General features: G+C 51.2%; 1 protein-coding gene across 1 annotated transcript; it reads left to right on the forward strand.

The window, feature by feature from the left end:
* Positions 1-6,917: 6,917 nt before the first annotated feature.
* On the forward strand, positions 6,918-10,326 carry Srm (spermidine synthase). Its single transcript, XM_075946784.1, has 8 exons — positions 6,918-7,185; positions 7,473-7,593; positions 7,888-7,980; positions 8,998-9,151; positions 9,421-9,504; positions 9,584-9,729; positions 9,813-9,935; positions 10,019-10,326. Exons 1-8 carry the CDS (start codon positions 7,019-7,021, stop codon positions 10,037-10,039), a joined length of 909 nt encoding a protein of 302 aa, XP_075802899.1. The 5' UTR covers positions 6,918-7,018; the 3' UTR covers positions 10,040-10,326.
* The last annotated feature ends 942 nt before the right edge of the window (positions 10,327-11,268 follow it).

Genomic DNA, 11,268 nt, shown 5'->3' on the forward strand with positions numbered 1-11,268 from the left:
AGAGACTGGGAGAGGAGCATACCCAAATAGGGTTCCCGGAAACCCAAGGCTACGCACAAAGGAGTGCTACCCAGATGGTGGGCCCTCTCTGCACCTGGGAGGCTCTGAGCTGCTGGTGGCCAGTGTGGCCATGGGGCAGCCCTGCCTCAGCTACTTAGGAAGTACTATTGGGAGGGCCAACTGTGCCTCTCCTTTAGCTTTTGACTTGGGTGGCAGGGGTAGCGGAAGTCTGGGGCATGGTCTCACTCTGTCATCTAGTCATGGCTAGCATAAAACTTACAGTCCTGCCTCCTTCTCCGAGTGCTGGGCTCACAAGTATCTGCCACTATGTCTAGCAGTACTGTTTCTTCCTTCTCTCTAAGGCAGGGTGTCACTTTGTAGCCCAGGCTAGCTTCAAACTCACCGGCTACCCTTGTGCCTCAGCCTTCAGAGCACTGTGATGGCAGGCGTGTGCCACCACAGCCAGGTCTCATCAGGCTGGGGTGTAACTTAGGGTCTCACACTGCTAGGCAAGTGGCCCACACTGAGGAATATCCCTAGACCTTTGACATTATCTTGGTTTTTTTTTAACACTATTTATTTATTATGTGTCTGCACAGTCTAGTGTGGGGGTCAAAGGACAATTTATGGGAATCGGTTCTCTCCTTCCACTATGTGGGTCTTGAAGATCCAACTCGGGTTGCCAAGCTTGGTGGCAAGTACCTTTACCAACTGAGACAGAGTCTTAAGGCCCAGACTGGCTTCAAACTTGTTGTGTATTCAAGAATGACCCTGAACTCCTCCTGGATTCTCCTGCCTCCATTTCCTGAGTGCTGGGACATTTTTTGTAGTATTCGTAATATACTGAAAGGCTTTTCTGGGGGCTGGAGAGATGGCCCAGTGGTTATGATCACCAACTGATCTTCCAGAGGACCTGGGCTCAATTTCCAGCACCCACATGGCAGTTCACAACTGTCTGTGATCTGGCACCCTTGCTCAGACATACATGCAGGCAAAAATGTCAATTGAAAAATAAATGTAAACCAGGCGGTGGTGGCACGTGTCTTTAATCCTGGCACTCAAGAGGCAGAGGTAGGTGGGTCTCTTAAATTTAAAAGCAGCCGGGCGGTGGTGGCGCACGCCTTTAATCCCAGCACCCAGGAGGCAGAGGCAGGCGGATCTCTCTGAGTTCAAGACCAGCCTGGTCTACAGAGCTAGTTCCAGGACAGGCTCCAAAGCCACAGAGAAACCCTGTCTCGAAAAAAAAAAAAATTAAAAGCAAAAGGCTTTTCTAGATATATATATATATATATATATATATATATAGAGAGAGAGAGAGAGAGAGAGAGAGAGAGAGAGAGAGAGAGAGAGAGAGATTTTATATATTTGTGTTATATATCTATATATAGATAAGTATTTTTTAATAAATGCTCTGCATGTATACCTACCTGTATGTTAGAAGAGAACCAAAGCATTATGAGATTAGTGGCAATATAATAGTCCCTTAATTTTGGTTTTTCTTCCGTCCCATACCAGGTGGCTTTTCTGACATGAGACAGAGATTTTGGATTTTCCTTTAACAAGCATGCTTGGGGTTTGAGAAGGAGAGCGCCACACCCTAACTCCAAAGCCTGCTTTAATTTTTTTTTCTTTTTTAAATTTTTTTTTATTTTTTTAGATTTATTTATTATGTATACAACGTTCTGCCTCGATGTATGCCTGCGTGCCAGAGGAGGGTGCCAGATCTCAGTACAGATGAGCCACCATGTGGTTGCTGGGAATTGAACTCAGGACCTCTGAAAGAGCAGCCAGTGCTCTTAACCTCTGAGCCATCTCTCCAGCCCCTGCTTTAATTTTAATTGAACTGGGACTTTAAAAAAGACCATTTGAAGCTGGGCGGTGGTGGCGCACGCCTTTAATCCCAGAGGCAGAGGCAGGCGGATCTCTGGGAGTTCGAGGCCAGCCTGGTCTACAAGAGCTAGTTCCGGGACAGGCACTAAAGCTACAGAGAAACCCTGTCTCGAAAAACAAAAAAAAAGACCATTTGACTTATATCTCTGTAGAGAAAAGCAAAGCAAACATTTGGGAAGACTTATGCAATTTGATCCTGTTGGAAATGTGTTGGATCATTAGGCTGGTTTATTCCTTTTCTTAGGACATTTTCTCTGCAGGGTTTGTCCTTTTTCTTCAGGTGTCTCATTTGTCCAATGGTCTTCAGATCCCTTAGTTGGATCTTTATTCTCCTGGAAAGATAAAAACAAAAACTTTATTCTCCTGGAAAGATAAAAACAAAACCTTGCCCCAGCCCTAACTTTGAAGAGTTTCCCTTTTTGGCAGGTTATATCAGATCAAATGAAACACGTTTGCCAGTCTTATAAGTTACTTTAGATTGAATGGCCACATTGTTTGATGAACTATAGCCCCTTCTAATCAAGAGGTCTCTCTTGTTTGAATCTCATCTTTATCAATTTTGGTGGTTTCTATAGCTTATCTTCTCCTGTGGAAATAAAAGCAAAACCTCTTCCCCAACGTAACACTTAACTGTTTTCCATTCTGAATTCAGCACATTCTTTAAGTATACAGGCTAATTTAGCTCAGCAGGTTTTTTCCTACCATCCAGTGTCTCTCCACAGCTGCTGTTCCTTTTTCATAGCATTTTGAACATTTAAAGTTAATTTTTTTTAATATTTATTTATTATGTATACAATATTCTGTCTGTGTGTGCCTGCAGGCCAAAAGAGGGCACCAGACCTCATTACAGATGGTTGTGAGCCACCATGGGGTTGCTGAGAATTGAACTCAGGACCTCTGGAAGAGCAGGCAATGCGCAGGCAATGCTCTTAGCCTCTGAGCCATCTCTCTAGCCCTAAAGTTAATAAATTTTGAGCAGTCTATCTCTGGGGGTCTTTATTACCCCTTTCTGTTTATAAAGCCTATCCTTTAGAGTTTGCTTGTCCTGTAGAATTGTGTGGCATACCTGTAATAGCTTCTGTTGTCCTTTACTAGAGACATGCTGGAGCACTGTCAGTCTGAATTCGTACAGGTAACTAATAAATGTGGAGTTACAGAGTCAGCCTATTCAGAATTCAAAGCAGTTGCCCATTGAAATCCTGAATCTATGGTATGATGTACATATTTTAATTTTCTAAACTCTACCAAATAAAACACATCCATTTACCAAATTACATTTCTTTGAGTACCCTGAGGCTTATTTCCTGCAGGTAGTGGTGTTTGGTTATACAAAGAACAGGTAGGACATCCCCTTATAATTTCTTTGGGTTGTTGTCAAGTGATAGGAAAAAACTCTTTCTTCAAACCCTTGCTATTAACTTGGTGTTTCTTATGAAACTCAGAGGCTTCTAGCACATTTCCTACTAATGATTGATCAATTTCATCATTACCTTGGGCTAGAGAGCCTGGTAGACTCCTTTGCCCAGTTAGCTCAGTCAGGACAGACTAAAGCTATAGAGAAACCCTGTCTTGAAAAACTAAAAAGAAAGAAAAGAAATTCATTGGGACTGCCAGCCCACAAATAACGACAGTCCCTGCTGCTGTCCTGGAACTCACTGTATAGACCAGACTGACCTCGAACTCACAGAGATCCACCTGCCTCTGCCTCCCAAGTGCTGGGATGAAAGTTGTGTGTCACCACCGCCCAGCTTCTTATTAATTATGAAAGCTCAACCGGAAAGAAATTCAACCAATTGCTTAGGCTTATTTCTAAATAAACTAATTTGTATTAAACTATGATCTATGGTGTTACTTCTCTTGCATCTTGCATCTCCCATTTCCCTTCTGTGTCTCCTGGCATCTCCTCCCTTCTTCCCAGCATATACTCTCTGTCCCCAGATGTCCTGCTGAACCTCTTCCTAGCCATTGGCCGCTCAGCTTTTTGTTCCGTCAATCACAGCAATACATTTTCACACAGTGTACAGATAACCCAGAACAGTGAGCGTTGAAGAGCAAGGAGCACATAATCTGCTAACCCATGGCAGTCTAACTACAGTGGTGGGCACTTTCCATAGAGAGACTGAGGGCAGGGGATGCTCAGAAGGGCACTGGGCTGTGCCCGTAAGTGGAAAGGAAGAAGCAGGCCTGGTGACTGTAATTTTAGCCCTCAGGAGGAGGAGGCAGGAAGATCATGAGGTCTTGGACAGCCTGGTCTACATAAGAAAACCCTGAAGAAGAGGCAGGAACTAAAGTGGAGGAACATGCCCACTGGTTGCTCCTCATGGCTTGCTCAGCCTACTTTCTTTCTTAGACACCCAGGGCCACCTGCCCAGGGTGGGGACCACCCACAGTGGGCTGGGCCCTTTCTTGGCAATCGTCAATAAAGAAAATATCACACAGGCCAATCTGGTGGTAGAGTACTCTTGACTAAGGTTCCCCCTTATCAGATGTCTCCAGCTGTGTCAACTAGATAGCTACCCAGCACAGGCAATAAATTTTTAAATTTTTCCTTTCTGGGACAAAAGGTGGGCGTGGGGAGGGAGCCCTGACAGATTGGAAAACAGCTGTAGCTCAGGCCGCTGAAGCCGAGGCGCAGGGGGGTGATCACTTGAACAGACCTAGGATGACCAAGTTGGAGGAAAGCAGGAGGTATAGACCCTGACATGCTGAAGCTAGGTCCGGGGCATGGGAAGGCCCTTTGCTCACAGGTGCCTCTCAACCACCAAATAGGCTCTGCCCCCGTTCAGCCGCAGCATTTACTGGCTAAACCCAGTGCTTCGAAAGACTCGCCGAAGCTGTGTGGAATGGCACATGTGTTTAACCCCAGCACTCAGGATGGAGAAGCTGACCAATCTCTTGATCTAGCCAGTCTCCACAGTGACATACACCATGTGGCAGCCCCCATGGCCAGCCACTCTTCATTGACAGGCTCACCTTGCCACTGCCTCAGCCTGCCTTCTCTCCCTTTGTCCACAAGCACCTGGGAGTGAGGTCTGTTTTCTGCCTGGCATCTGATTTTCAGTATCACTTTAATGTGGACTGAGTAGTGAGAATAAAAGCAGAACCACAGCTTTTCCTCTTGGTTACCAGCTGGCTGGTGCTTCTCGGTCGCTGTGCTTTCAGGGAGGATTTTGTTCGTTTGTTTTTTGGGTTTGTTTGTTTTTTGTTTTTTTTTTTTTGTTTTGTTTTTGTTTTTTTTTTTTTGTTTTTTTTGTTTTTTTTTGGTTTTTCGAGACAGGGTTTCTCTGTGGCTTTGGAGCCTGTCCTGGAACTAGCTCTGTAGACCAGGCTGGTCTCGAACTCACAGAGATCCGCCTGCCTCTGCCTCCCGAGTGCTGGGATTAAAGGCGTGTGCCACCGTCGCCTGGCTTGTTTGTTTTGTTTTTTGAGACGGGGTTTCTCTGTAGCTTTGGAGCCTGTCCTGGAACTCGCTCCATAGACCAGGCTGGCCTTGAACTCACAGAGGTATCCTGCTTCTGCCTCCCAAGTGCTGGGATTAAAAGTGTGTTGCCACCACCACCGGCTTCAGGGAGGTTTTGTTTGCATGTCTTTATTTACTTTATGTTTTTGGGGTTTTTTTTGGGGGGGGGGGGTTGGTTGCCTTTGGTTTTTTGGTTTGTTTTTGTTTTCTTTGGGACAAGGTCTCCTATGGATCTCTGGTTTTCCTCTATAGATAGTTCCGAGAGATTCAAGCCTCTGACTCTTCGGTGTTAGTATTAAAGATGTATGCCACGATGCCTGGCTTTACTTGCAGTTTTTTCAGTACCTCCATCTTCCTAAACCTGAAAGGCACATGCCTGGAGGGTACATGCTGGACCCTTGTTCCCAGGGGAGCGATGGACCGGACCCAGCTCAGCCTGTCATCAGGGGCTGGCATCTCCAGGAACCATCCCTACCCCTGTGGCAATCTGCATTCTGGCTCAGAGCTCCTGGCAAGTGAACACCCAGTTATAGCCCAGAGGCCGAGCTGCCATGCACTCTACCAAGTACAGGACACTTTACCAAGTACAGGCTATCCCAGTCAAGCCTGTAAAACTGGACACACTATCTCCCTCCATCTGACCCACTATGATCCTTTACTTGGATGCGGTGGCAACTTTCTAGGACTGCCTTCCTTGCTCCTCCATTTAGGAGCTTGAAGTCAGCAACGAGGGGGGGAAGGGGGGGACAGATTTGAGGCTGCAGCCCCCAGCAACAGCAGCCCGTGCGCTTCAGCCAGGGCGTTGTTATGACAAGGGAGCACGCTCCCGCTCCAGGTGGAGGCCGCTAATGTCAGTCAAGACCCATCCCTGACACCGTGTCAGGAATTGCTTATTCCGGGTTCATCCTCCTTCCTTGGTATTCAAATTGTGTATGGAGCAATTAGCATTTAATATTTGGTAATTAGCATGCTTAATGTGATTCTGATAAGTTCCTTGACATTTTCATAAAAACAGCACGTTCCCTCCCACCTTTCAAGGAGCAAGACTCAGTTTGTCAAAAAGAAAAAAATGCGCGCCAGTCTTTTTTGGTTCTGAATATGAATGTGCAGGGACTCTTCCTGGGATCTGCGGGTAAATTTAGAAACTCTTCTGGAAAGAGCCCCATTCTTATTCCGCAGCTACCCGCTCCTGGCTCGCAATTCAAAGCAAAGGAGCCAAATGGCGCAACAATCCTCTCATGTAAATAAAAATACTTTAGGGGCCCAGACTAAACTCAGGATCTCAAACCCAGTGAGCTGCCAAGGATGAGTCCCCGGCCCTTGAACCCCTGCGCCGGCGCCGCCCGCCCCGGAACCCTCCTGCCGCCAGGGCCCCTCGGCCCCACGTGGCCCGGCAGCCGGCCGCACTACCCTGCTGCTGCTGACGGACAGCTCGCCCTAGCCAATCATCGCTGGCTGCGACCCGGCGGCCAATGAGCACCCGTGAAGCCGCGGGCCAGCCCACGCTGCCATTGGATGGCCAGGGCTCCGCCCCTCAACGCAGGCCCCGCCCCCGTACGGGTTAGGTTGTGGCGCGGGCGGCGGGCAGAGCTGGTCCCGTTGTGCTGCGGCTCCGCGCGGCCTGCAGTCCCGGGCCTGCGACGCGCGCCGCCCGCCCGCCCGCCCGCCATGGATCCCGGCCCCGACAGCACAGCCGCGCCCGGCCCCGCCGCCATCCGCGAGGGCTGGTTCCGAGAGACCTGCAGCTTGTGGCCTGGCCAGGCCTTGTCGCTGCAGGTGGAGCAGCTGCTGCACCACCGGCGCTCGCGGTACCAAGACATCCTCGTCTTCCGCAGGTACCGACCGCCGCGCGCCGGGACAGCTGTCAGAAGTTCTGCGCTAGGCCCGGCTCCCTCGCGCTAAGCCCGCGTCCCGGCCCCGCGTCCACGTGTCACTCCCAGGACACGTCAGCCGAGGGGACCCCGAGGCCCACCCAGCCCCCACTCGTGGCCGGCCTGCCACGTGTCACCCCGACGGCCCACACCGGGACCCCGTGGCGGCCACGGTGCGCACCCAGGGCGGGCTGGGACCCGTTCTCCCCTTGCCCCTGGACCCACATCTCCGACTGTCACTCTGCCCGCAGTAAAACCTACGGCAACGTGCTGGTTCTGGATGGCGTCATCCAGTGTACCGAGAGGGACGAGTTCTCCTACCAGGAGATGATCGCCAACCTGCCGCTCTGCAGCCACCCTAACCCGCGGAAGGTACCGCATCCCCCCCTGGTTCGGCCCCGAGCTCAGGGTCCCAAAACAGGTCTGGCACTAGGTTTGGGGCCAGATGCCACCCAGATGTTTGTTAGAAATTGCCAGTCCGGATGAGTGGAGCCCCTAGGGGGGTTCTCTTGAGAAGCCCAGAGGGGAAACCCGGGCTTCCAAGACAGAAGGGTTCTCTGGAAGGTAGAAAATGAGTCAGAGATCTGTAGCTGGGAGGCGCGTTGACAGTTCCAGGTTCTGTGGGAGTGGACCTGCTCAGGCCTGACTTGTCCTTCCTCCACCCAGGTGCTGATCATCGGGGGTGGAGATGGGGGCGTCCTACGGGAAGTGGTGAAGCACCCGTCTGTGGAGTCTGTGGTCCAGTGTGAGATCGATGAGGTGGGTGCTGTAGGACAGGCCTGAGTCCCCAGGGTCAGCTCTGTCCCTTCCTGACTTTGCACCCTATGGCTCAATGTTCCTGTTTCCTCAGTCTGAAAAGATGATTCAGTAGGGAAACCAGGTAAAGCCTGGCACACATTGTACTGTGGATGTTAATTCTGTGTGTTCACAGCTGGTCTCTGCCTTAAGGCCCTGGCAGGGCCAGGGACATCGCCAGCAACTAAGGCATCTACCCTTTATGCCCTGTGTGGTTTTAGTGAGCATTGTACTGAGCGTTGTCCAAGGTTCTGGGATGATGGGCAGGTGAGTCCTGAGTGTGCAGCTGATCTTCTGGACTGGAGGAGACATTGCAGTGACCTGATAAGGCTAGCTAGGGATAGAAGGAGGGTCCTGGCCATAAGAAATTCTGTAGCCACACACATCTAGATCCCAGCACTTAGGGGATGGAAGCAAGATCCAAAGTTCAAGGCCAGCCGGGCGGTGGTGGCGCACACCTTTAATCCCCTTTAATCCCAGCACTTGGGAGGCAGAGGCAGGCGGATCTCTGTGAGTTCGAGACCAGCCTGGTCTACAAGAGCTAATTCCAGGACAGGCTCCAAAACCACAGAGAAACCCTGTCTCGAAAGAAAAAAAAAAAACGAAGTTCAAGGCCAGCCTGAGTTACATGAGACTCTGGTTCAAAAATATTAAAGGGTCTCCCAGGCGGTTGTGGTGCACGCCTTTAATCCCAGCATTTGGGAGGCATGGGTAACTGGATCTGAGTTTGAGGTCTACAGAGCTGTTACACAGAAAAACTCTGTCTCAAAGCCCTGCTCTGTACACGGGACACTCGGTCTACACGATGGTGAGTTCCAGGTGAGAACCAGTCAGCCCCTGAATAGCTGAAGTTCCAAAGTCCCTTCCATTTTACAGATCTGTGGGAAGTGGGGTTCCGAAAGGGAAGGGCTTGTCCAAGGAGACTCAACCAGGAGTCTCTAACCTCAGACCCAGCACAGTCCCTCCTGTCCCCCTCCCCAGGATGTCATTGAAGTCTCTAAGAAGTTTCTGCCGGGTATGGCCATCGGTTATTCTAGCTCTAAGCTGACCCTCCATGTGGGTGACGGCTTTGAGTTCATGAAACAGAACCAAGATGCCTTCGACGTCATCATCACCGACTCCTCGGACCCCATGGGTGAGCCAGGGCAAGCCCCATACCCGCAGCAGCCCCCCAGCCAGAGCTGTGTTCTCCCTTGCCACCAGAGATGGAGACCTGAAGAGAGTGGGGTGGGGTGTGATGTGGGAGGGGGTTAAATGCAGGGTCCCCCAGGTGGAAGCAGTAGGCTCCACAATCCCCAAACTTTGGTCCAACACCATCTCTGGCGCTGAGCAACCGTGTGGCTGGGTCATGGATGACTGGCCTGGAGGTCTCAGCCAGGTTAGCCGAGGTCTCTGCCCCTCTAGGCCCCGCTGAGAGCCTCTTCAAGGAGTCCTATTACCAGCTCATGAAGACAGCACTCAAGGAGGATGGCATCCTTTGCTGCCAGGGTGAGCATGGGCACAGTGGGATGCACGATTGGGCCATCTGTTCTCTCTGTGGCAAGGCTGACCCACAACTCCCCCACAGGTGAGTGCCAGTGGCTGCACCTGGACCTCATCAAGGAGATGAGGCACTTCTGCAAATCTCTCTTCCCTGTGGTGGGCTATGCCTACTGCACCATCCCCACCTACCCAAGCGGCCAGATTGGTTTCATGCTATGTAGCAAAAACCCGGTGAGCTGGGGGTCACCTGCAAGGTAGGGTGTGGGTGGACGCAGAGAGCCCCTTCTTGATACCCTTTGGTCCCTGGTCCCCAGAGCACCAACTTCCGGGAGCCTGTGCAACAGCTGACACAGGCCCAGGTGGAGCAGATGCAGCTGAAATACTATAACACGGACATGCACCGCGCAGCCTTTGTGCTGCCCGAGTTCACCCGCAAGGTGAGTGGCCTGCCAGTCTCCCTGCTGTGCCTCCTTGTCCTGCACATCTTAGACATCTTCCTGACGCCCTCATGTCCCACCAGGCCCTGAATGACATAAGCTGAGCCTAGGTGCCACTGCAACACCACCCGCGACCTCAATCGGACTGGACCAAGGAGCTTCCAAGGTGTCTAGGGCCCCGCCAGCCCTGAACGAGACTCCCAGTGACTCTTACCGACCAACCAAGTGTTACAGGCCCCAGAATGCTGCCTGGCCTGCCCTGCTGGGTGGACTCAGTCTTTGTCTTTGTGGCATTTGGCCCCAAGCCTAAACCAGCTCTGTACAGCACCGTCTATGCCCTCTGTCACCTAACAAAAAATGTGTATTTATAATAACTCAGTCATGACCCCGACCTTTTCTGGTCCCACCAGTGGTACTGATGAATGTGGGAGTCCTGTGGTCTCTGGGGACCCAGCAGTCACAAGCCCAGCCCCTTGGCTAATCATGCACCCACCAAGGTGTTAGAGAACCTGCTCTAAGGCCCAGTAGTGTCGGGTAGAGGATCCAGATAGTGAAATCTGGGGGCTCTAACTTTTGGACTGCCCCGGAGTGTTCAGAATGTGGGCATCTTGCAGAATTGAGGCAGGGTACACCCTGGCACTAGAGGCAATCCCAGAAGGGACTGGCAAGGACCTGGAACATGTTTAATCACATCTGCTTACCCCCATAATGCTTTTCCTGTGAATCAAAACCTGAGTTCAAATCCACCTCCTCAGTTTCAAAGGCACGCTGTTCTCTCTCCAAGGTGCTGAACTTGATTCTCAGCCTCACCACATCCTCTCACCAGAACCAGGGCTCTGGTCTCTGGAGAGAGGAGCCAGGTACAGGAATGACCCAGAAAGCTTGCTAGAGCAGGAGTTAACCATGCCCCACTGTAGCCAAGGGAGAGGGGAGCTTGTAGGAAGATGATAGGCTGGCAGGGGCACCAACGCTGTTGCTCCGCTATTGAAGTGACACGACAGACTCCCAAACTTGAGCGTCACCGAGTGCGCTGTGTTGACAGGAGTGATTCTGGACTGTGGGGACCCAAGGTCTGGCACACTCAGACCATGTGCTGTTGAGCTGATTGGCCTCACTGTCCTGGCCTCAGCCTAACTGCTTAGGTGCCCTTCCCAAAGCTCTCCTGTCTGCCCAGCCAAGTAGAGGGCAGAATTGCTCTGCTGTGGGCTTGACACCAGGGAGCAGGAAGTCAGTCTCTGAGTACCAAATACTGGGTGGCGTCTCCAGCTCAGACCTAGCTCTTGGGTTCCCAAAGAGCCACATCCATCAGCTCTGTGAACTGTCTTCTCCGGCA

Source organism: Microtus pennsylvanicus, chromosome 13 (genome assembly GCF_037038515.1).
Source record: "Microtus pennsylvanicus isolate mMicPen1 chromosome 13, mMicPen1.hap1, whole genome shotgun sequence".
NCBI lineage: Eukaryota > Metazoa > Chordata > Mammalia > Rodentia > Cricetidae > Microtus > Microtus pennsylvanicus.

What these genes read in the sequence shown, in the direction of transcription:
- Srm (XM_075946784.1), top strand. Translation starts at nt 7,019, where the DNA reads ATGGATCCCGGCCCCGACAGCACAGCCGCGCCCGGCCCCGCCGCCATC. An exon ending in TCCAGTGTGAGATCGATGAG is followed by an intron (nt 7,981 to 8,997) that starts GTGGGTGCTGTA and finishes CCCCCTCCCCAG; the next exon opens with GATGTCATTGAAGTCTCTAA. An exon ending in TGCTATGTAGCAAAAACCCG is followed by an intron (nt 9,730 to 9,812) that starts GTGAGCTGGGGG and finishes CCTGGTCCCCAG; the next exon opens with AGCACCAACTTCCGGGAGCC.